The sequence below is a fragment of the Sander vitreus genome, chromosome 4 (genome assembly GCF_031162955.1).
Source record: "Sander vitreus isolate 19-12246 chromosome 4, sanVit1, whole genome shotgun sequence".
NCBI classification, from domain to species: domain Eukaryota; kingdom Metazoa; phylum Chordata; class Actinopteri; order Perciformes; family Percidae; genus Sander; species Sander vitreus.
The window spans coordinates 16,400,269-16,425,633 of record NC_135858.1 but is presented as its reverse complement, the minus strand read 5'-3'; the positions used below and the strand labels follow the sequence as shown (position 1 = coordinate 16,425,633).

The window sequence follows — 25,365 nt, the reverse complement described above, 5'->3', positions numbered from 1 at the left end:
AGCACAGATGAGCAATTAGACTCTTAATGTTGAACCCTTCAAGTTACATTCTAACCTTGGTTCTAATAATAGGGCAAAATGTGGCATAGCAATGTCAAACACCTGCACCTACACTGTCCAAGACACACAACAGGACACACGCACACACACACACACACACACACACACACACACACACACACCAGATAAAGTAGATAATCTGTAGCTGCAGATGTTGGTGTTACCTCCCGTGAGAGGTTTCTGCCTCTGTAAACACAGTAAACAGGACAGAATAAAATGACTGTTAAGAGAGCTACTGATAATAGAAGTAATAATACATTTGGGTCTACAAGTGACACGCTTTCTGTAATGTTACAATGTCAGTGACAACACTGAGTGGCAGAATAGGAAAAATCAATAATAAGCTCCCCGCTGCTTGTTACAGTTATGACATGGGGAGCGGCAGCACATTCTATAGTCCAAACTACAGTCAAGATCTGCGGGTGTAGCGTATCAGTTTAACTCCTTTAAAATCTGAACTTGGATTCAAACAAAATCCAAAATAAAGTTACAGACAATTTCTGTTGATTTCATGTGTCATTTTTGCATCCCTCATGACTTTGAAATGCTGAAATATTCTATGATAAAGATGAGTTAATAATAGTCCTGAAAATACTAAGTTATGAGTCATTAAAAGTCCATCGTCTCTTTGTAAAGGTTGCTTAAATCAACTTGTTTACCGAATTTGTGTGTTTGATGAATGACTGTTTGAAAGAAACACGATTGCTTTCCTCTCTCTGAGAGCACTGTGATTGAGGCAGCCCACCTCCCTAATCAGACATAACAACTCCTGGTGAGGCCTAAACCTGAAACCTCCACATTATAGGAATCTATATTAGCATACATGTCTCACTGCCCACTTTCCTGCAGTCCAACCCTTATTTTTTACCCACCGTTTCCATGGCAACCCCAGCCATTGAGGAGAACCGCCATCTATGTGATATCTCGGTTGTAAGCTTGGAAATAATGCTTCACTTGAGAGGTGCCTTAAATATCAATAAATGTTTAATGTGGTCACTCTGCAGAGTTTGTCTTTCAGATAACTAAGTGATTATATGTCAGTGAAATCACAGAGCACCTGGCTGAAATAATCTCTACTTCTTTTTCACTTCAAAAAGTAACTCATAATATTCAAAGCCCAATTTCAGCCTCCTGACAAAACAGTCCTGGGTTTAGACTGTCCAATAATACCATTATTTTCCTGTAACATTTCTATAGATCGCATTAGGCAGAGAAAAAAAACGAAGTTCAGGCAAAAATCGAAGAAAACAGTAAAGAACCACTTGCAAGGAAAGTTTTGAAGCTTGTATACTGCTGTATACCTTAAGTGTGACTGTTTCATATGTTTGAATAACCCTGTGGACGAAAAGCTGAAAGAGACTAATGAAAGCTGTCAATGGGCGTCAGCAATGCACATTTTGAGACATATGGTCATGTTGTTACTCTGTTAATAGTTCTGTTTCATTCCTCATTGCGGTAATTAAATTGTATTTTCTTCCCATGGATGCTGTTAAAACTGAAAAGAAAGAAAGAAGATAGATAGATAGATAGATATATAGACAGACAGACAGACAGACAGACAGACAGACAGACAGACAGATAGATAGATATATAGACAGACAGATAGACAGACAGACAGAGAGATAGACAAATAGACAGATAGATAGATAGATAGATAGATAGATAGATAGATAGATAGATAGATAGATAGATAGATAGAAAGTCATATACACTTCATGCTTGATTAACTTGGTAATTAGCTTTTCTTTCATTCACTCAGGAAATATCAAACATGCTGCACCCACTGAAAGAAGACTTAAAAGTGAGTTGCCTCCAGACGCTGTAAACCCCTGCTCCTTTTACTTCAGCCAGCTGAACCCTGCTACCTGATCCTGCCATGCTGAGTGTAGTGCTATGCCCCAGGTCGTTGGCCAATTCGGCCCATTATTGGCCTCTCCACATGCTCCTGCTGGAGCTGCTGATATCAGGGGTGCTGCCCAACATCTCCAGATTACCACCTCCGGCCAAACGTGAGATCATCATGGACGGGGACTTGGTGATTGGAGGCCTGTTCCCAGTGCACCAAAAAGGTGATGGGATGGAGGACTGTGGTAAGATCAACGAGGCGAGGGGGATCCAGAGACTGGAAGCCATGCTGCTGGCACTTGATGAGATTAACTCCAGCGAGCACATCCTTCCTGGACTCCAGCTGGGGGCCCACATCCTGGACAGCTGCTCGAAGGACACTTATGCTCTGGAGCAGTCTCTAGATTTTGTCAGGGCCTCCCTCACCAAGGTGCATGATCCAGGCTTTATCTGCCCAGATGGCTCCAGACCCGTCCAAAACGAGGTTCCACTCGCCATCTCTGGGGTCATCGGAGGATCCTATAGTGACGTTTCAATTCAGGTAAATGAGCAAATAAATTTATCTTACAAGCCATAACCACAACCTTTCCCTCACCTGAAGTAGTTTCGATGCACAGATTCAACAGAAAGCAAGACTTTTAAAAACCTTGGCATTTGACATCAAGATTTTCTTTTTTAACAATGATTGTAAATCCAGGGTTTTGCAGAATCCAATACTCACTTTCTTGTCTAGCAGCAGAGTTTGGTTTAGCTTAATATTCCTGTTTCATAGACATACACCGTTTCCACCTTGTAGTAAAATCCGACCAAACACTTTAAGGATGCATTGAGGATGCATTGCGATCCAATCACTAAAACCGCATGGTGGTGGAGGTAGTATGAGCCACATGTGTCCACATTCTTATAGCAAGGAGAACAGGAATGCGTACTAGGAGCTGAACACGCTGAGACTTTTAAAACCATCTTTCTCTCCTGCACAAGTCCCGCTGCCCGTCAGTAGACATCCTTATGTTGGCACACAGACAGACTGTAGGCAGCGCTTTTTCAATTCATCGCACGTTTCCAAAGTAAAATTTATGTGAGAGTAACAACATGACATTTATAAACACACACAACCAGGATATGTAAACGGGAATGATATACGCATTTATTTGCATATGGGGCGGAGAAGTGAAATCCGATCACAAGTGGTCACTAAGGACGCATTTGGAGACACATTCTGGGGGAACACACGTACCTTGAGCTGTCCTCTTGTGAGCCGATCACTGAGATCTAATTTTAAAACTAGGTCGGAGTGGGGCCATTTATAACGTACTCACCAAACCAAAGTCCTAATGTTTCATCTGCATATTTACTCCTAACATTAATTTGCATTTTCTTTATTTTTCTTTTTTTGTAATTACAGAATTCCTGATTGATGTAATTTGATGATTGATGACAAATATTTTGCAACTTGAAGAACTTTAATACCTCACAGAAAGTCCACACTTAATTCATTAAATTATTCCTTCATCCAGTGTTTCATTACGGTTTCATTAAGGACTGAGCTTCGGCTTAAATAAGAATCCACCTGGGATCTGTTCGAAGCATCAACATTCACAGAGACATACATCATTTTGTCAGCGACTTTTACGCCTAGCAAAGAAAACTGACCTTTCACACACACACACACACACACACACACACACACACACACACACACACACACACACACACACACACACACACGTATGAAAGTTTGCCAGAGGCGATGCATCTGAGCATAATTAATTAATTCTGATTGCCCCCACACGCCATAATTAGTGTGTTTGCGAGACAAATTGTGTAGGTATAATTTGGTTACACTTTCCATTAACTCTCCATTAAGTTCACAACACATGTATTATTACACACACACACACACACACACACACACACACACACAGATTAAGCTCTATCTTTTAATTTGTAGCAACGCTTTGGAACAGTAAACTATATGCATATAAATAAAAAATGTATTAGCAGTGTAGCACATAGCCGTACCTAATTCTTTAGTCACATAAACTTAATTTCCTTTCAGATAATGAGTTCAGTTCACATTACAGTGAACCATGTTTTTTATGCTTGTACCTGTGGCGATTGGTTGACTATAGCTAATAAAAATTCACTTATACAAAACATATTACATTTTAACTCAAAAGATGTTACAATGATGCTGATTTACCTGATCTGGCAAAAACACCATTGTTATTCTGCCTAATATATCTGAATAGCTAAAGCAAAGTATTATATTTTCTACATTCTTTGGTATTTTAGAATCGTCTTCTATTTGACAAAATGGTAGGATTTGGTATAGATTGTTGTGTCTATACAGTACAATGGTGTTTTTCCACCAAAGGTTTGTGAATTTCACAAAAATGTATTTGGTTTCTGCAGTGCTCCACACCCAGCTCTAAGGAAACTATTGTGGTTGGATGGTACGGGTACTGGCCCTGCTCCCTAACATTATTATTGTGACATCACACTGAGGGACACTGCAGAGTAGCTCGTTTAAATCCTACAATTTCATCACACCACATACAGTATGAGTAATGTTGGAAATTGACATACATTAAGCATAACATGAATATTTTATATTACCCCTGGAACTCCTGATGACTGAAGTAGTAGTGTTTACACTTAGGCTGCATACACTTAGGCTGCATAAACACTGCTTATGAATAAGCAGTGTTTATGCAGCCTAATTGTAAACAGTACTGTATGAAGATGGCATTATAAGTATAGCTGTTGAAAATGTTCAGTTAAGGAATGCATTTCAAATCACTAATACAAAAACATATAATGATGCTGATGAATGGATTCCAGTGTCCAGAGAGATTGAGAAAGTATTGACCAGCTAAGCCCACACAGCAGGATGGAGTTTAGGGTGGTGAAATGTATTTGAATCCATTAATAATATGTGAAACAATAACAAAGCATAAAAGAGAAGTTGGTCCCAATTAACCCAAATAGAAAACAATATGACACAAGTTCAAAAACCACAGATGGATAGGCTGAAGCCACAGCTTATTATTTCTATGCACTTCTTACAATGCTCTCAGGCATTAGGTCCTGTTAAGTCCTTGTGTCACACTAATGCTGAAACACAGTTATTTAGACACTTTATACTTGGTAATCAGTTTGCAGTGTGCTATGACTTTTTAGTTCTCACTACAACAATTCACCCATGTACTGTAGCTCAAATACACTTTCTTGTTTGTTTTTTGTTTTCCTTAAACATTAACATTTCTTTTAAATCTTATCGCTAGCTCTAATTTTAAAGGAATAGTTCTGTGAAATCCTTATTTGCCAAAGAGAGTTAAATAAGAAGATGGATACCACACATGTGCTTCTTTGTTAAATATGAGCTACAGCCTCACAGAAATACATGAAATGACCATGACTTCTTAACACCGCATTACGTGGCGGTTTAGGTTTAGAAACAATTTGGTCTAGGCAACAAAACTTGGTTAGGTTCAGGAAAAGATCATGGTTTGGGGTAAAATAAGTATGTTACATATAGAAGTTAAGTATGTTACGTAGGCTACATGACGTAAATGTATTTTAACTTAGTCAACGTTTACTTTTGGTTTCACACAGGACACAAACAGCAGTCTCCTGGGTGAAAGTACCTTGTTTGTTTGACCCGTCCATCCACCCATTCCTTCTCCCATGCGGACAGGGCTGTGTTAAACCACAAGCACGTAATTTTAACACGTAATTACGTGTTTGCCACGCAATGCCGTGTTAATAGGTTGTAATAATTTCACATAGCAGATTTCTGTGAGATCAGGCTGCAGGAGACAGCTGAGTTTAGCATGAAGACTGGAATAACTGGGAAACAGCTACCCTGGCTCAGTCCAAAAGTTAAAAATATGTTTATTACTAATTCACACATTTTTATCTTGTTTGTTTCATCCATAAAATATATATATATAAGAGTAGTATTGATCTTCTTCTCACCTTACTCTTGGAAAGAAAGCAAATATGTTTTTTTCCCCAAAATGTGAAACTACTCCTTTGAACAACATTTGAAAACATAGCTTCTGTAAAGACTTGTAAAGACCAAACCTTTTATAATTCTGGAGTATGCAAATTGGAGTTGTATTTGACTTAAAATACCACATATCTCTTCACAGTAAGTAATATATGGAAAGCACTAATTGTTAGAATAGGTTGAACGTTGAAGCCTCTTCTACTGTGATTCCCTTGTTAATGTCTGCAAAAACAATGTTGAATATGATCCAACCTTAGAGACTTGCCATGAGTCTGTAGTGATGAATCTGTAATGATGAATGTTTCATGTCAGCATGTTGAAGCTGAATGGAGAGTACATTAGTAGACAGAACAGTCAGACAGACTGGACAGGAGATGTCCACCTTACCATCATTCAAAGCCGCCTATAAACTCTGGGCTTTTCCACTTAGAATGAAGTGGATAATATAGATCTTCTCCTCCTGTAACGTTGATGATGCTTTGACAAAAGAACAGCATGTTTTTAAGAAGCATGAAAAGGACTGTGTGTGTGTGTCTCCCTGTGAATAAGTCTTCAGCGACCACACAGTCACAAAAAGGATCTCACTGCTTTTGAGATTGAATTTGAATACATACCTCTACTGTCACTACACTCAACAGCCTCTTTGTTAGCACCCTTAACTTCCATTGGGCGCTATAATGAATCGAGCTGTGAGAGCGCAGAGAAGCCCATGGTGGGAGTTTTTTCAGAGGTCACTGATTTACACAATCCCTATTTATCCCAGAAAAGCACTTTGTGGGGATGAAGAGCGTTATAAAACTGAGCAGGCAAAGTGCCAGGGATGGTCGCAGGGAACTTTTAAAAAAAGCTGCTTTTCCCATCTGTGGGGTGCGTCTCCATTGGCTGGCAGGGACGTGTCCACCTGCGTGTGGAGAGGAGGCTGACACTGCCTGTGACAGGGGCCAAGGATGAGATGTGGGAAAGATGGTGGGAGACGAGCCAGTTTCTCCTCAGCCTTCTTAATTAGCCCAGCAATATTCAAGAGACTTTCATCATCTTCTTGCTCATCCTGGGGTATGTTGTCATCCCTGTAGTCTTCTCATTTTGTAAAAACGGTCATTTATGTCATATGGGATGTCAGCTGTATAGAATCGACCATAATGACTCAGTTCTAACAGCCTACACGTTTGACAGTTATAAATTTCACCGAGCCAAATAGAGCCATGATGAGAAAATAAGAACAATGAGACCATTCTGAACTATTCCCACACATTTTCCTGCAAAAATAACATTAAAAAAGATGTGTATCTTCAAATTCACAAGCCACAACACGTTCACACTTACACAGTCAAAAAGCTGAAATCTGCTAAGAGGCATAATCACAATTTTGTCTTTAACATGGACGATATACAAATGACTGCACACATCCTTAAATAATTTAACAAACATGCACACAATGTTTATTTATTAAAAAATATTTATTAAGTATATTTGTAGTAATAATTACTAAAGAACTATGGAATTGTTGCAGGACAGCATGTAATATTGCACTACTGTTTGAGCCATTCTTTCCTCAGATGATAGTTATTGAGACTCAAGTATCCACAAAATGTAATATCCTAAGATGTCCAAAAACAACCACAACCACAACCACAGATCATTAACAAACTCTGTAAAACCACTGCTGAAGCTGCAGGGAAGGGCTTCAACAATTTCAGGTCATAAGAGTTCATATCTTTCCTGCCATATATTGATGTTTAATATTTTTGGTTTGCAGTGGTTTATTAAGTCTGTTTATGTGTCGTGCAGAGGAACTGGAGAGGGCTCTATCTTTATTGTGTTTCTGTTGGAAAAAAATCCTGCTTTGGTGTTAACTTCAAAAGGGTCTTGTTTATCATGTGATATTATATCTGAATTCCTCCCTCCCCTCCTCTCCTAGAGACTGTTGTTTTTGAACTGGAAATGTTTTGCACATTCGGAAAACACAGCTCAGCTCCCTAATTAGCACATCAGAATGTCATTCAAAGTGAAGGGAAACACTGTAAAGACTCTGAAAGGTTGGTTAGAGTCAGGACCCCACACAGTCAATGATATTGCTAGCCTATTGATTTCCAGATGCACATCCCTTCATCTTGTCTGTCTATAGAGCTGTTGTCTTTTTCACACGGTATCACAGGAATAAATTATCAGTCTTTTTGCTCAGAACCTGTGGCTGTTATTTAGAACAGTGTGTGACAGGATCACTGCACACCAGTCTCAATAACGGTGAAAAATTACTGGACATTTCAAGTTTATTTCACAAGTGCTAGAGGCTAGAAGTGATATTTAAAAGCTTCAAGCTAAGCAGATGATAAAGAGGAACATTTTTCTCAGATGTATCCTTGTACTTGAGAGTGGTTCGAAAGGTCGCTCTTGTGGTGAGCATTGTTTTTGCTGGTGGGAGGAAATAATAGATGTAAGTTTAATATGAAGAATTGTCTTCTCCCGAAATAGCGCATGCAAGCAGATCAAGACATTCTTTCTGCTGCTGCGTTCCCACCTATGAGCTCTAATATTAGGTCACAGCTCTGACCCACAGACATGAATATATGAAGTATGATCCTATGTATGAAACAAATCTGTTGTGTGCTGCTTTGAATATCTCAATGCAGCAGACACACATAAACACAACTGAATATTATATCTCATTTGTTTGGGCTTTTGTTGTATGTGTGCATCTATGTTTGTGTGTGTGGGTGTCTGCAAATGCAGCACACATTGAGTTTACTTGCAAATAAATGTGCTATACCTTGCCTTCAGCAAACAGTACCTCACATGAGAGTTTTATCATTGCCCATGTTTTCAAATCAAAACATAATGTCCATTGTGTCAACCCTGTCTTATATAAATTTAGGTTTTCTTTTCTCATTTACAAGATCAAGTTTTCCATGTTTTCACTATTCACTTTATGCGTACTTAAACGTATCTTATTAAAACAAACTTATCTCGTCATGACATAAGTTGTTTGTTATAACAAAAAACTTCCATATGGCGTTATAGTATATAATACAAAAAGATGAGAGATTGTAGTCTACAAAAAAGCATTGTTATGACATGAAAAGTTTCTCATAGCACCGAAACAACAACATCAAGACACTGCCATAAATTATTTGCTGTTGCAAATTAGTCTTATATGAATGTAATTTCTATGAGACAGGGTTAATTGTGTATTCCCATGAAAACAAAAAAAACAAATAGTATAGCAGTAGTAGTAGCAGCAGTAGTAGTAGTGGCAGTAGTAGTAGCAGTAGCAGTAGTAGTAGTAGTACTGTATTAGCAGTAGCAGTAGTAGTAGCAGTAGCAGTAGCAGTAGCAGTAGCAGTAGTAGTAAACATCAGCATTTGTAATTGTAAGACATTTTGGGAAATACACGGTTATTTGATTTCTTTTCAAGAGCTGGATTAGCCGGGTGCAGGGTCCAGGAGTATATATGTATGTACATGATTAAAATGATAGCTGTTGGGATATGTTCAAAGGCATGAACACAATGTAGAATCAAGGAGCAGTTGTCATTCTTTCTCTCTCATATGGTCTAGAAGGACAATTGATGGAGTTAGTTGAGGACAAATAATGTATATAAAAAAAAGATTACACCTATTTACATCCTGTTTAAAACTTAGGCTGGCAGGATCCAACAAAGCTGCTTCAAATACAAAAATAATCGTCATCAGCTGTAGGACAGATGGGCAGCTGATCCAGCAGATATGATAAACTGGCACAGACTGTTGAACAGTCTATTGCTATGGTTTTCCTCTACTGGCAGTGAGATGAACAGAATATATACTTGGAGCAGAGATATCAGTTGGCAAAAACAAATGCAAACGAGTGATTATATTAGAGGTGTGCAGCATTGTGAAGGTGTTGATCCTGTTTCTAATTTAAAAGAATTAGCCTCGGATGGAGATAGGCACCACAATCATAGTGAAGAGATTCATACTTCGTGATTTGGTTTGCCTCAAGTTGTCTAAGAGAGAACACACTATGAGCACAGAAAAGGCATCTTTAGTTTAAGACGTTTGTGTTGCACGTTTAATTAAGTCACACTGGTGTTCCATGGTGTACTGGTGTTTCTTATATTGCATGCCACTTATGCTAGTAATCATGTTTAAATGATTTTCTCAACATGCTATCTTGGAATTATAAGGTATGGATTCTTATATCTTCATTGGGACTGATACCACTTCAGATATACAGGCATAGATTTTAAAGTGCTCATATTATGCTTTTGGGCTTTTTCCCTTTCCTTTATTGTGTTATATATCTTTTTTTGTGCATGTAATAGGTTTAATAAGTGAAAAAGCCCAAAGTCCACCCCAAAGGGACTTACCATCTCTAACAGAAAACACTGTTCACAAACTGCTCCAAACAGCTCCTCCTTGCTGCATTTTTGTGTGATTTCCATTCTACAGGAATCATTTCTCATCTTCAGAAATTGTACTAGATTATTCTCAAATTGGACGTAACCCAAGTTTGGCACAGACAATTGGGGTTGCTGTTTGTACAACATCTGTTTTTCTTTTTAGAAATTGATTGCATTTTGACTGCACTGAGAATAAACATTGTTTAAAAAGATTGTTAAAGTCCAGTCCAGTGTGTAACGTGTTTAGTTGTTCATTATCAAAATCTGTGTTGCCCGTTCACAAACTTGTCCTTTTTCATGAATATTTACTACCACCATCAATTCCAAGTATTCCTTTTGGCTTGAAATTTTACATTTGCATTCGCATGAACTGGGGTAGACGCTCCATATTCATGCGCCATCTTGAAATACGTTAGCCGGTAAGGGACATACAGGACATACTCTGCCGTGCAAAGCGAAAAGACCGTAACTCAATTTTGGTCGAAAATTAGTTATTGTCATTTTTTGAACATTAAAGATCTGCTTTATCATGTTGACAAATATCTTGAGTCAATTTTATTGTTTTGGGGAGAAAATGGTGTGTTGTCACATGATAATCTCACAGATGCTGCTAATGCTGCTAATGGGTATCGTAGCTTCCCGGCCCGGCAAGTTTGAAGAAGGAAACATGGAGGACCACACATATTCAAAATCCAAATTTCAGGAACAGGAGTCTTCTTCTTCCCCCAGAAAAAGAAAAAGGATATTGAAAAGAGCAAGAGACCGGCTTTTTGAAGAGTGAAGGCTACCGTAGCTGTAATACGTACTTTGAACTGCGTGGTTCGAGAGAGTTGATTGCGATATATGATCTCAACGCTAGATGGGAGAAATTCCTACACATTGGACCTTTAAATTAGTTCAACTCCATATTAACCACTGTGTACCTAAATAAATATGTCTTCATCTACCATATTAAATCATATCATCAATAAACACATTACCTAACGGTGTTGGTCAATGTTACTCGCTTGCATGTGATTAAAAGTGCACTCCTATGATTCACACAGGACATTTATTTAGTAACCAATGTTTTGTTGTTAATTCCAACAGTCAAATTGAATTAAAATACATTATAAAAAACTTAGTAAGGATGTGCATCAAATCCATTATGCATAGCATGTATTTCTGGAACTTCAGTAAATGGCAGGGCTAGTGCACTCTACATCCTGAAGTTTCACTCTGCATGCCATCTACTGTATCCACTGCAGGGCTTAGCTTGACATGGACCTTAGGGACATACATATGGACTTTTCATGTTGAAAAACATCATGACAGACACATGAGTAAGAGACTGCCCATGCAGCTGTCTCATCAATGCCTGGAATCCCATAATACTGCTCCTCACGATGCATCTTATACACATCATACCATGCATTAACTTTAAACTCAGATAGCTTATGGATTCATACATCTAAAGGGGAGGAGGAGCTTTAAAATGTTATTTGAATGCAGTGGGTTTTTTTTAATCAATTTTGTTACGATGATATCGACTAAACAGATACTGAGAAACATACCATATTTATTACTTTGTTCCAAAGCTAGACACCAGTACTAATATACTCTCACGTTCCCAGCTTACATGTATCCTTTGTCCTTTAAATATCAGCGCTCACTGCAGTCCACCTTCTTTGACATGTTTAATTACTTTAAAGTATTACTTACTCAGTTATTGCAGTAGATTCACAGGAAAGTGCTACCACATAGTGTGAGATGACTGTAGACCTAAACACAGCACGCTGTAAACATTAAGCACACAATATTGTTCACGGGCTGTCATTTAATACATTTGTTGGAAGCTTGTGTTCACAAAGGGAACATAGAGAAGTCTAAAAGTGATGCTAAAAGTGAGGGAGAGGGGAGCAAATGTGATTCTCTTTCTTGTTTGCATGAATAAATGCAATTGTTTGTTTAAATATCCCCTTCAGGCAGGTTTTGGAACATTGAAAAAACTCTGCTTTGAATAATAATTTGTGTCAAGTATGTTTTCTCCACAAAATACTTAAAATTAACATGTGACATTTCTTAAAACTACATCTACTACTTCTCCCTCATTGAAAAATCCTGAATCTAAGAATATGCATATAATTTTCTTCATTTAGAAAGTTGATCTGCTGGACACAAGACTACTTCCCTTAAAATTCTAGTCTCATTGTATGTTCACCAGTTGCAAACTGGACCTCGATTGGTTTACAAGTTAGTTGTGATGTCACAAATACTGCTCTGACATTACACATCAGATTTAAGGTGAGTACAGAGAAACTTTCCCCCTTCGGCAGGTGAATATGAAAACAGCCTTCTAGTGTAAAACTGCACATAAATCATTCTGTATAGGATCTTAGGCAAGGCAAGTTTATTTATATAGCACCTTTTGACAACAAGGCAATTCAAAGTGCATTGCATAAAACATAAAAGGCATTAAGACAAGATATAAGAGAAACGCAAGACAATAGTAAAAGACACATAATAATAGAATAATAAAATAAAACAGATTAAATGAAAGAAAATAATGTACAGAACATAATTACAGTTACAGTGCAGTGCGAGATATGAATAAATATTCCTAAATGTAATTTAATAAAAGGCAGTTAAATCACATTCAGAAAACCAGCAATTTAATTCCTGTCTACTGTGAAATCTGAACAAACTGGCTCTGCACACAGATTCTCTCGTCAACATTAATGTTGGCAGTATGAAGAATATGACATAAGCTGTAATACAGTTATACCTATACATGAATTCACACTTAATGTGAATGACTGTATTAAAACCTAATTGAATATTGAATATGTTTAGTCCAGGACTAGATGTTTAGTCCCTGTCTGCCAAGCAAACCTTGACACATGATGTCATATGGTATTTGTGCAGTAGCATTCATTTTTGTGTAAAATATCATGCAATTAATGCATATAATAGGGCATATCTATGTTACTTCAAAGTTTGGGTTTAAAGGAACACTGAAGGGAGCGAGACATACATAGTATTATAGAAAACAATCAATGTTTCACTAATGAACCAACTAAATAATAGAACCAAAACAATACCTTAACTGCAAATGTACTGCCATAATCATTGTGATATATTAGATATGACGTCTAATGCTAATAAAGTCATTAATCTAATGAATTCAATGATTTGCAAATACTGCAATTCTTTGTCCATATTTGTGGATACTTGTCCTCACAGAACAAAAGGGCACTATTCAGATGATTTTTAAAAGAGTAATAATTTAAAAAAGGATTACTTTATTATATAAAAATATATGCCAGAGTGTGCCTTCAAATCTAATCAGACCTTCTTATACAGGGAAGCTGTGGTGTAAATCTGTCGTAATATTCTTTAGATACTGTGGTCCAAGATACGGTATGCCACATTTAGGGACCTCTTTTGGATTTTAAACCAGTGGACCGTAAAGAGCACCTAATTGGTGCCTCACCATACTGCAGTGGTGAGCCAAACAAGCTAAACTGGGCTCTGGAGTCTAGAGTTCTAGGTATGTGTTATGATAAAGGTTAGTGTAAGTCTTGAATAAGTTAGTGTCAGTCAGTGTCAAAGTTCCTTGCACACTTTACCATCTACAGTGGCGGGACTTAATTAAGAAATTAAATGCAAGTTTGGAATTTGTGGAGTCTCAAGCAATGAGAGCACATTTACAGTATAATACCCCTGAGCCACTAGGCTACTGTGATTGTGTTTTTATCTGACTTGTTGATGGAGAGAGCGAGAGAGAAACACCACATGAGGACGAACAGACGGTTACTGTCACACACTCCAGTAACGTCCTGAAAGGTGCGCTGTCAAGCTTCTCCAAGAATCTATTGATGAAGGCCAACTGCCTGTCTGAAAATCCTGCAAGAGGAATTATTACTATGCACGTGTGACTGACTGACTCAGTGTGGCTGCTTGTATATTATAATAATATAATATACTGTAGCCTATATATCCCAGGCAACATAATGAATCAGTAAATGCAGGTTTCCTATACATGAACAGCAGAAATCACGTCTCTCAGTGGGTAATTTGATGAGACCTCTGCCCTCTATTCTGCTATTAACAGTGCAGTGGACTACTGCAGGGTGTGGTGCGCTTGTCTAAATACATCATATTTACTCCATTCATGCCCTCAAGAACTTGTAGTGTGCCTGTGTTTTCCCCTGGCTCTTGTCTTTGGGGTATTTTAGCATAAGGCGCATGGCCGCATGCAGATCAGGGTTAATGTCAGTAATTTCTGAGACAAAACAGAGTGTGTTTGCATTTTTATTCAATGCCAAGTAGTCTCCTCTGTTTGTTTCATTCCAGTAATGTATGCCTAGAAATGCTTCTCTTTATATTAATGCTGGCTACAGCAATGAAAAAGTGAATGTGTCAGGAGAGAATTGTGCGATGAGAGAAGCAATGCAAGAAAACTCTTGAAGGAAGCAAAGAGTAAACAAGACAAAGAGTCTGTTGCTTCGTGAGCTGCTTTGTGAGGTTGTAACTTATACTTTAGGCACAGCGGTTCTTTGAGCTAAATGCTAACGTTAGCATGCTAAAATGCTCACAATGACAATGCAAAGTTTACCATGTTCACCATCTTAGTTTAACAGTTGAATAAGGTATAGTGATAAAGGAAATTTTGTTTTCCTTTATTACAAAATGATTTAATTATCTGTTTTTGAATGTGATTTTTCTTGTTAATATTTTTTAAAATATTGTGTTATATTTTTCTTGTTAGATTATACTCCGTATTGTTTGTTATTTAAAAAAATAGCATTTGTAAGCTGAATGTTGAACTTTGCTAATCAATGTTTAAAAAGTTTAGCGTTAACTTGCTAACATTGGCAATTTAGCAAATACAGGTGAAGCTGATATGAATCATTAGTTGGTTCATAAAACAAGATAAATAAGAAGACAAATTATAATGATAAGACAAATAAAAACTTTTACCTGCTGGTGGCGCTAGATTAAAAGTCAGCAGATCACCAAAGTTATTAAAAGTCACCTTTAGTGGGACATAAATGTGTGTACCACATCTAAAAAAATCGTTTTTTTAGATATTTCAGTCTGGACCTAAGTGATTGATTGACTAACTGACAGACAGTGCGGCTTTGGCAGCCCTAGAGTCATGGTTCAAGCATGACTAAAAAAAGATTGTTGAGTAACATGTTCAGGGCATGCACCAAATGCAAAAACTTTTGATCCAAGTGCACATACAGCATAAAACACTTGTGATAGATAATATCTCAGAAAAGATATGAGAATGCTGTAACAGAGCACAATACTTTTAATAACACTTAGTGTAAGTGTGGAAGGTTCCAATTACATCCATTGGGATGCCATGTTTGGGAAGTGTCCAGGCAAACAATGATGCCTAAGGGAGGGTGTAGTCATATTAAAGCTCATGGGTATTCACTAATCAACACTGTGTCTCATGAGGAATCCAACAAAATGCCAAGTCTTCACCAGCTCTCTATTATAGTTAGCTCCGTAATGCTTTGTGGGAAAATAATTGCCCTGATTTCATGTTAATCTGACAATCATTTCAGCAGGTTCGTGTCCAACATGATGGAGTTTTCGGTTTATAGATTATCATCCTGCCTTGTTCAACTCAGCACCACCAACTAGCATCGCCGCAAGAAAAATCATTATACTTGTCTGGGTGAGGTGGGCATCATATCTGGCAGAAACTGTCAGAATGGCTTTAAAAAAACGCAAAAATACTTATCTCTGCGCCATTGTTGTTGTTATCTAGCACTCTCTGTGAAGGGATTTGTGGCACTAGCTGCTGGTGATGTGGATCCCTGACAGAGTAAACAGTTTGAGATAGAGGGACATTGAATTGTCGCTGTTTCCGCTGCCAGTCTCTGCCTCAGAGCTGAAGCACATCAGACAGCAGCTCTACCTCTTCATGGCTCCATTTCACCTACAAACCAGATGGATATCTATAAGCTGAAAAGCAAAAAGCTTAACAAAATTTGAAATGTAGCAGCATTTTGTTGAAGAAGTCAATTTGAAAGACAGTACAAACAGTAAATTCTGAGATTATGAATTTCATCAAGAGAGATAATATGACTTTACCACAAGAATGTTGTAACATTGAACAATTTTTATGCTTGCCATCTGCACAAGCAATTGCAACTGTATCACTCTAGATCTATTAAATTGGCTATAATCAATATTTTTAGAATAACAATGGATAAAATGACCTGTGTAATGTGACAGGGGTCGCTCGTATTGATGAACCCACAGATAAGTATTGTTTCATTCTATACTATGACACTACGTATATCCAATAAAAGTGACCTAATGAAATATTTCCCTTCTCTTTGTACAGGTGGCCAACCTCCTGCGATTGTTCCAGATCCCTCAGATCAGCTATGCCTCCACCAGTTCAAAGCTCAGCGATAAAACCCGCTATGACTACTTTGCCCGCACTGTCCCCCCTGACTTCTACCAAGCCAAGGCCATTGCCGAGATCCTGCGTTTCTTCAACTGGACCTACGTGTCAACAGTAGCGTCAGAGGGCGACTATGGTGAGACTGGCATTGATGCCTTCCAGCAGGAGGCCCGCACTCGCCAAATCTGCATCGCCACTTCAGCCAAGGTGAGCCGCTCCATGAACCGCCAGGGCTACGATAATGTGATCCGCGCTCTGCAACAGAAGTCCAACGCCAAGGTGGTGATCGTGTTCGCCCGCAGTGAAGATGCCCGTGAGCTGCTGGTGGCTGCTGCTCGCATGAACGCCACCTTCACCTGGGTGGCCAGCGATGGATGGGGAGCGCAGGAGAGTGTGGTGAGGGGAAGCGAGACGGCAGCAGACAGGGCTTTCACGATCGAGCTGGCCTCCTATCCAATTAGAGAGTTTGAAGACTACTTCACCAAGCTCAACCCATACACCAACACAAGGAACCCATGGTTTAAAGAGTTCTGGGAGCACCGCTTTGGATGTAGCCTCCAGGAACCTGGCTGCAGTGAACACAGCCTACGAGATGGAACCTTTGAGCAGGAGTCCAAGATCATGTTTGTGGTAAATGCAGTCTATGCCATGGCCTATGCTCTGCACAACATGAGGCAAGCTGTATGCTCTAACACATCCAAAGTCTGTGATGCCATGAAACCAGGTAATGGCAAAAGGTTCTATAAGGAGTTCATCTTGAAGACCAAGTTTGAAGGTAAGCACAGCAGCAATGAAAGCGAACACAGACAAAAGGTTTCCCTGAAAAAAAGAATGCTTGTGTTATATGTGAGTTTTTCATGTGAAATAGTTTTTAAATAGCTGAGAATGGGATTAAGTTCATTGTGAACGTTTTAATGTAAAGCCAACGGGGGTCGCAAATATGCATGGCACTGGATTAAAACATCAAATGGTTTCCTCTGCAGCACTGAAAAGGGCTTTGTAATTATTCAGTTTGAAAATATAATACATGAATTAGCATGGGCGAATCAGTGGGAGGGAAACCAATCTAGAACATACTATATATTGAGAATATTGGATATTGATTGAATGAATGAATACTCACATTTAGATTAAATGGCAGGAAACGAGTATGGTGAGTATTTACAGCCATTTAGCACATTACATCCAAGGACAGTGACTTTTTATGTTTCATTTTAATATTTTTGAAAACCAATGACAATACTAGTAGAAAGTACAATACCACTGGTGTTATTATTAATATTACTACTATATACCATCCTTCAGCAGGGTGAAGGATTGTATAGTAGTACTGTATATACACACATCACATAACTCATTTAGATACTGATCAGACTATGATTTTTTCAAGTGTTTTTATTTTGTATTATTCTTGTCTTATTGTCTCAAGACTTATGGATCCTTTAAGTCAACGTTGCTGTATTTTTGCTTCCCACCAGCTCCGTTCAGACCTGTGGACACACAGAACATGGTGCGCTTTGACTCTTTTGGCGACAGCATCAGCCGCTACAACATCTTTCATTACCACCAAGAAGAGGGGAAGTTTGTCTACAGGAAGGTGGGCTACTGGGACCAGAACCTGACCCTGAACACCACCCTGGTACCCTGGCCTGACCTTGTACCACCCACCTCCCAGTGCAGTGACCCCTGCAGGAAGAACGAGGTGAAGAGCATGCAGCCTGGAGATGTGTGCTGCTGGATCTGTATCCCTTGTCAGCCCTACCAGTACCTGCAGGATGAGTTCACCTGTGCTGACTGCAGCTTCGGTCAATGGCCCCTGGCTAACTTGACTGGATGCTATGATCTGCCTGAAGAATACATCCGGTGGGAAGATGTGTGGGCCATTGGGCCCGTCACCATCTCCTGCCTTGGTATACTGTGTACTCTGTCGGTAGTGGGCCTGTTCCTCAAGCACAATGAGACGCCTGTGGTTAAGGCAAGTGGACGTGAACTCTCTTACATCCTCTTGTTGGGAGTGCTGATGTGCTACCTCATGACCTTCATCTACATCACCAAACCTTCCACTACTGTTTGCACCCTACGCCGACTAGGCCTGGGCACCTCATTCGCAGTATGTTACTCAGCTCTTCTAACCAAGACCAACCGTATCGCTCGCATCTTCAGTGGGGTCAAGGATGGAGCCCAAAGACCGCGCTTCATCAGCCCCGCCTCCCAGGTAGCGATCTGCGGCGCTCTTATCTCCTGCCAGCTGCTGGTGGCTGTTATCTGGCTGCTGGTGGAAGTGCCAGGGGTTCAGAAGGAGGTGAGCCCGGAGAGAAGAGACGTGGTCACCCTAAAGTGCAGAAGCAGGGACTCCAGCATGCTCTTGTCACTCACCTACAACTGCATCCTTATCCTCCTCTGCACCGTCTATGCCTTCAAGACACGAAAGTGCCCTGAAAACTTCAATGAGGCCAAGTTCATTGGGTTCACCATGTACACCACCTGCATCATCTGGCTTGCTTTCCAACCCATCTTCTATGTAACTGCCAGCGACTACAGGGTAACTATGAAAATGTTTTATAAAGTCAACTGAGTGTTTATAATTTATATTTCTAGAAATGTCTCAAGCCCACTGTTGTGGAATAATGTAAACAAAGAATATAATATAATAATAATAATAATAATATATAAATTAATCCCTAGTGTGTGTATTATTACTATAGAAGAAGAAGGTGTCACTTTCACATTCCATTTGATCACCGTCACCCAGACTCATGAAAGAGCAAGCTTTCATTTCATGTGGGCTGAAGGAACTTTCAAGACAAGAACAAAGATTCTGGAGACAGATCAGACTAGAATATAAAGATAGAAATAATTAATGACAGTTAAACTGGTTCATTGAATCATGGCATTACTAAATGTTTCATGACACAAGTGCAAATGATGATTTTTGGAGGTGTATCACAGTTTTTGTTATTAGATGCCAAGACTAAATCATAACTGGCCCTATGTAGTGACTCACCAAGTACCACTATGGCCTGTAATAAATATGATTGTAAGCAGGGACATGGAGCGCTGGCTCATTTAGTGACACTGTCTCCCCAATAGTTAGTTGGGAAAATGACATATCAGCGGCAGAGTTGTTACAGGGGGATAACGTTTTGCAGACTTTTGCATTTACACAAATGCTAAAGGCTCATTTTACCCCGAATCTCATAAATGACATTGAATGAATGGGCTGAACTATTGCTGGACTTGTTTGAAATGCTGCAGCAAGCCAAAAATAAGAATATGCATGTCATTTTTCCAAGTAGAAAATGTATAACCGCAAGGACAATTTAATGTATTTATCCATGTAGTGTAAAATAAGACAAATAATATAAAACAACGGGCATAAAGCTGACAGACCATGTAAGTTACTAGCACCGATGGCAGACTCAAAGCTACTGCCACAGCATTTGGTCAGGGTATGCAACAAGGCCTTGGTTGTGCAAACAGATTGGGGGAGGTCTAGATCACACAAGCTTTGTATCGTCATGAGGTACCTCAGGCTTTTCATGTCTGTAGTGATCAGCCTTCCTGGCACCCAAACCATGAATCAAAAACCTTTATCTTTCCTGATCCCCAGTGGGATTTATGAGACCGGCTGAACATTGTAGAATAAAATAGAGTTATTGAAAGAATGAGAGATTTGGCTCTGTAACAGAGACCTTGATGTTTGGTTATGTGTGACACCAATAACAATCGATGTGGGTTCAGTTGCCACATTTCAAATTAGGGTTGGATAGCACAGAAATATTCTAATGAGAGACTAGCCTTGTTGCCTAGTGAATCATGATGAACTCAAGGTTTCATAGATGGAAACAGATATTCTCTTACATTCATAAACGTGGATATTATTTCAAATCTCTTTCACCTGTACATTTTATTCTTATTTGAAACATAATCACTATAGAAAAAGTCAAGGCCTGACATATGAGCACTATATATTGGTTAACTATACATTCATTCATACATTTTGTTTTATTATGAATAAAATATCAAATAAGAAACTGCAATACAGAAAGAAAATAAAAATAATTTAATAGAAAATAATTGATAATATGCAGTTATATCCAAATTAAAATGCAAATATCTGTTGAAAAACTATATGATATATATAGTTAACAAAAACATAAAATGAATTAATAAATATAATACAATATTTAAAAAGTAAAACGTGTAACCTCATTCTCTTTGCTGTCAGTTAAGTAAGAACAGAAGGGTTCACACAGTGCTACAGTATTTTCTATTATTTGTATAAAGAACTGTTAAATGGAAATAGCTTCATGGTATAAAGAGATAAGGAGCTGCAGACAAAAGAGTGAAGCAATATTACCTGCAGTCTTGATGGTGTTTTCACCAGTTCATTTTGTCTAGAGGACTTTCTGCAGTGCTGGTGTTGTGCGGAATGTTTAGGAGGGATTTCACTTCATGCTGTGGTTCTGCAAATAGAAGTTCCTGGACTGCAGGGGTAACCAGTGGGGTGGGAAGAGATGCTGCTCTGGAAGATGACCCCAGCAGTCAGCTCACATTAGCAGCTCAAATATGACTAACAAGGCCCTGACTTTCCAGGACAGCGAGCTGTGCTAATTCTTCTTCTTGCCCACATATTCATGCACATACAGATACAGTTAGAATAGCTAATATTCATAATTGAAAAAAATATTGATAAAACTTAACACACACACACACACACACACACACACACACACACACACACACACACACATAATTGAACATGGAAATATTTGCAAATAATTAGAATAATAACTGTATGAAACAGACATGAGCAATTTCTGGTTTTTGTATGACTGCAAAATATGGCAGCTTTGGGCAAATTTCGGACAAATCCTCAATATTTGGAACATTTCAAAGCTACTAAAAACAGTTAAGCACATGATGAGATATAATCATATGTGTTCGTTATTGAAAAAACATTTGTTTGAAGGCCATACATTTTTTAAATGTTTTTCGACCATTCCAGTGAAACCAAGAAACCAATCAAAGTTGCAGTTAAGACATACCTCTACACCATTTATTTCTAAAGAGATCAACAAGATAATGTTAATATTTTTTGTATTTATTTATTTGCAATACAAGATAATTCTGGTTATAACTGAGTGTTTAGGAGGTGGTAGGAAAGATGAAGGACATAAAGATAATTTGTGACTCTCGTGTGAAGCCAGGCGAGGTGAGAGTAGGAGAAGGAGAGGTGTTTTGTTGGAGATGATCATTCATGCTTTCATTTCCTCTCGTTTAGATTACTGCAACAGTCTTTTTACCTGTTTGAGTAAGAAGGAGCTTTACCGTCTCCAGGCTGTTCAGAACTCTGCTGCAAGGCTTTTAACTCACATTAACAAAAGAGCACACATCACACCTGGTTTAGCATCACTTCACTGGTTACCAGTCCAGTATAGAATTCAATTTAAAATCGTGGTCCTTACTTTTAGAGCCCTGCACGGTGAAGTTCCTCCCTACATCTCTGACTTGATACAGCTTCATACTTCCATCCGTAGTCTGAGGTCATTAGGTCAGAGGCTATTAGTGGTTCCCCGCACTCAATTTAAGACTAGAGGGGATTCGAAGCAGTGGCTCCTAGGCTGTATAATGTCTTGCCTCCCTCTCTACATTGTGTTGAATTCTGTTGATTCTTTTAAAAATCAATTGAAGACTCTGCTATACAGCAGAGGCTGTAGTGAACTAACAGGTGTGTCTGGAGTGCCGTGGCCAGGAAACCTTTGAACAAACTTAATTAGTTATTTTAAAGACAAAAGTGTCAAGTGCCGACTGATATATTAATCATCACGCACTCTCTGTCTCCTCACAGGTGCAGACCACCACCATGTGCATCTCCGTCAGTCTGAGTGGTTCGGTGGTTCTCGGCTGCCTCTTTGCCCCCAAAGTTCACATCATCCTGTTTCAGCCCCAGAAGAATGTGGTCTCACTGAGAGTCACAGCCAACCGCTTCAGTGCCACAGTGTCTGCCTCTGCCGCTGGCTCTGCCTCCGCCTCCGCTCCCGGCTCCAACTACTCTAAAGGTATCCACTATATCTGGTACTCATTGCTCTATCTAGTACTTTAAAGAAATTGTAAACACCAGCACAAAGGCATCCATGTTAATGAATGTTTCTGACTAGGCATTTTATCACAAATATTGACTATATCATAGCAATGTTTTTTTTCTTTTTGCAATTTTAGCTGCAACCTAATAGCTAGCAACAGTTAATGTTTCCAAAATAGGACATACATAATTTAGTTTACTATCAAAAAAGAAGTGATGAAAACAAAAGTATATAACAACAAACATAGCATAGATTGTGCAGGAGAGGTAAGTGACCCGAGAGGGCTTATAGTAAAACCTCCCCTCTAACATTTACAATGTATCCTAATACTAGCTGTATTTGTGAAATGTATTAAGCTGTACTTATGAAACGTCCAGTTCTACATAAAGATACATGTTTGATAGATATTAATGTTAGAAATGGTTAACAGATTGAATTACTTGAACAAGGAAGGCTCATGGGCCATGGCGATTTAATGCAGTTGCCAATCTTTAAAATCTTTTGAATTAATAACAATGCAATCAACAAGAGAATTACAACATTTCATACATTGAGCACTTGCAATATGTTGTACTTAGTAAAGCACCACCATACGTTAAAACCCAGACAATATTGTATGTTTTTTCAGCTTTTTTTCTCTGGTTTTGCATCAGCTAAGCAATTAAAATCCAGTTATTAGGTTTCTTTTCATGTTGGATAAGAGTAAGTCTTATCTAAAGCTCATTAATAAACACAACTAATTCACAGCACAAACTTCATAAATAAACACAGACACAAAGTTTACATAGTGCACTGAGTGTTTTTCTTCAGACTGCTTTTAGTGTCCACAACTGTGCATTTAAAGGCTTAATGGCTAGTTCAACTGTCACTGCTTCACCTGGACCAAAGACATTTTAGTCATACAAAATTAATGTTTAATGTAACAATATATACTAGAGTATTGTTACTGATGCATTCATGTGTTAAGTAGCATTTTAGTGTTGTATCTAGTCGGGCTGGAGCTCATTGTAACTGCATTATACACTGGTGAGTAGTTTAATCTGTAACAATGCGCGTCATATTTTATCAACTGGTCGTATGTTTTGAATGCAGAGCCCTGGTCAGCAAAGTAGCTGTACACAGTAAATGTAATAAGTTGAGTAGAAGTATCAAGTAATTAAAACGGAAGCACTCAAGTAACGTTAAGTATTTTAAAAAATGTGCTTAAGTATACTTTCTTACTACTAGTATATAATACTGTAAATGTAGTTACTCGTTACTTTCCTCCACTGCTAAGCTTGTAAAAAAAAATGTTGGAACTGTGAAAGAAACTAGCTCTAACCAGCACACACTTTTTGCTTCTGACTTTAGCTCACAGTCTGGTCTCTGATCAGTTCTGTTTCCTAACAGTGAAAAACTTTGCCTGGCTAACCGCTGATTTTCCTCTCCCAGGATCAGCCTCTAACTACGTGCCAGCAGTTTGTAATGGCCGCGAGGTGGTAGACTCTACAACGTCCTCTTTGTGAAAAAAGGTTCCTCTCTAAGCACACCATGAGACCGTGCCATCAAACAGGGCTGTGTATGAATGAGCCCCCATGCCATGCCAACATGCTGCAGAGAGATAACTCTGTCTGGGTAGGCTGACTGACAGTGGCAAGGGTAACTCTTTAACTGTGAAAGCTAAATGATGTTCCTACAGCAAGCAGTATGTATCAATTGTAAAGCCTTTTTGTATAGATTTAATATGCTGTGATCTCCTTGGTTTACAGATAGATGTGATTAAATGCATCGTGCCTTGTCCTAAAGAGTCTTGTTGTCAAATGGGTGGTTGTGAAACAATAGTGTTATACAAAACAAAAGGCTGTTCTTATCTTGTACTTAACAGTTCTGTGAATATATCCAAATGTTGTAGACAAAAGAAATACTATGAAATAAACGTAGCAATTCTGTTCTAAGAAATATGTGACTAACCTTAGTGAACGTGGCAACTAGACAATATAAAGGACGTGTTAATGTAGACCGGTATAACAGTTTGTGCTTTCCTGTAATTTATGTAAATAATTATTTTTTTTAAATATTAAAAGATGAAATACCGCTATGTTTGAGTTCACCCTTGCAATTCTTGATACTATTCAAACTAGCTGCAGCAATTCAGAGACAATAACAGCTTTCGCACAAAGGGTGAGTTTTTCCCCCGCTTCAAAACCAAATTAACATACTTTAAAATGTCTTTAGTTGAATCAACTTATTGGATTGCTTCTTATTTTACCAGAGTAAAGAAGCAACAGCTGAAGATGTTTTTTTTTTTCCCCCCCTATCTGCTCGATTACCAAGACTCGTATTTGATGCATAGATCTCTAAGCTGTGACTATTTCTGTAACTACTAGTCTAGTATGTGCAATTATATATGTACAGTGCCTATAAAATGTATTCACCCAACTTGGACTTTTTCCATCTTTTATACTCATTGGAGTTTCCTGATATTAAATTCTAATATCCATCTACAAACAACCCAACCACTGTCTGCCTGGTCTGTTTTTACAGATTATACATTAAGTAAACCTGCAGCCCATCCAGAAGTCAATGTTTA

The 25,365-nt window shown here is 38.5% G+C and overlaps 1 protein-coding gene across 2 annotated transcripts; it reads left to right on the top strand.

Moving 5' to 3' along the window:
- The first annotated feature begins 1,936 nt into the window (after positions 1-1,936).
- Positions 1,937-25,077, top strand: grm2b (glutamate receptor, metabotropic 2b). Of its 2 annotated transcripts, none has more exons than XM_078248687.1 (5): positions 1,937-2,446; positions 16,648-17,485; positions 18,189-19,252; positions 22,562-22,772; positions 24,228-25,077. In XM_078248687.1, exons 1-5 carry the CDS (start codon positions 1,937-1,939, stop codon positions 24,299-24,301), a joined length of 2,697 nt encoding a protein of 898 aa, XP_078104813.1. In that variant the 3' UTR covers positions 24,302-25,077. The 2 variants fall into 2 exon arrangements, with proteins under 2 accessions (XP_078104813.1, XP_078104814.1); XM_078248688.1 differs by having other exon boundaries at positions 2,000-2,446; positions 22,562-22,754; positions 24,234-25,077.
- Positions 25,078-25,365: the final 288 nt, after the last annotated feature.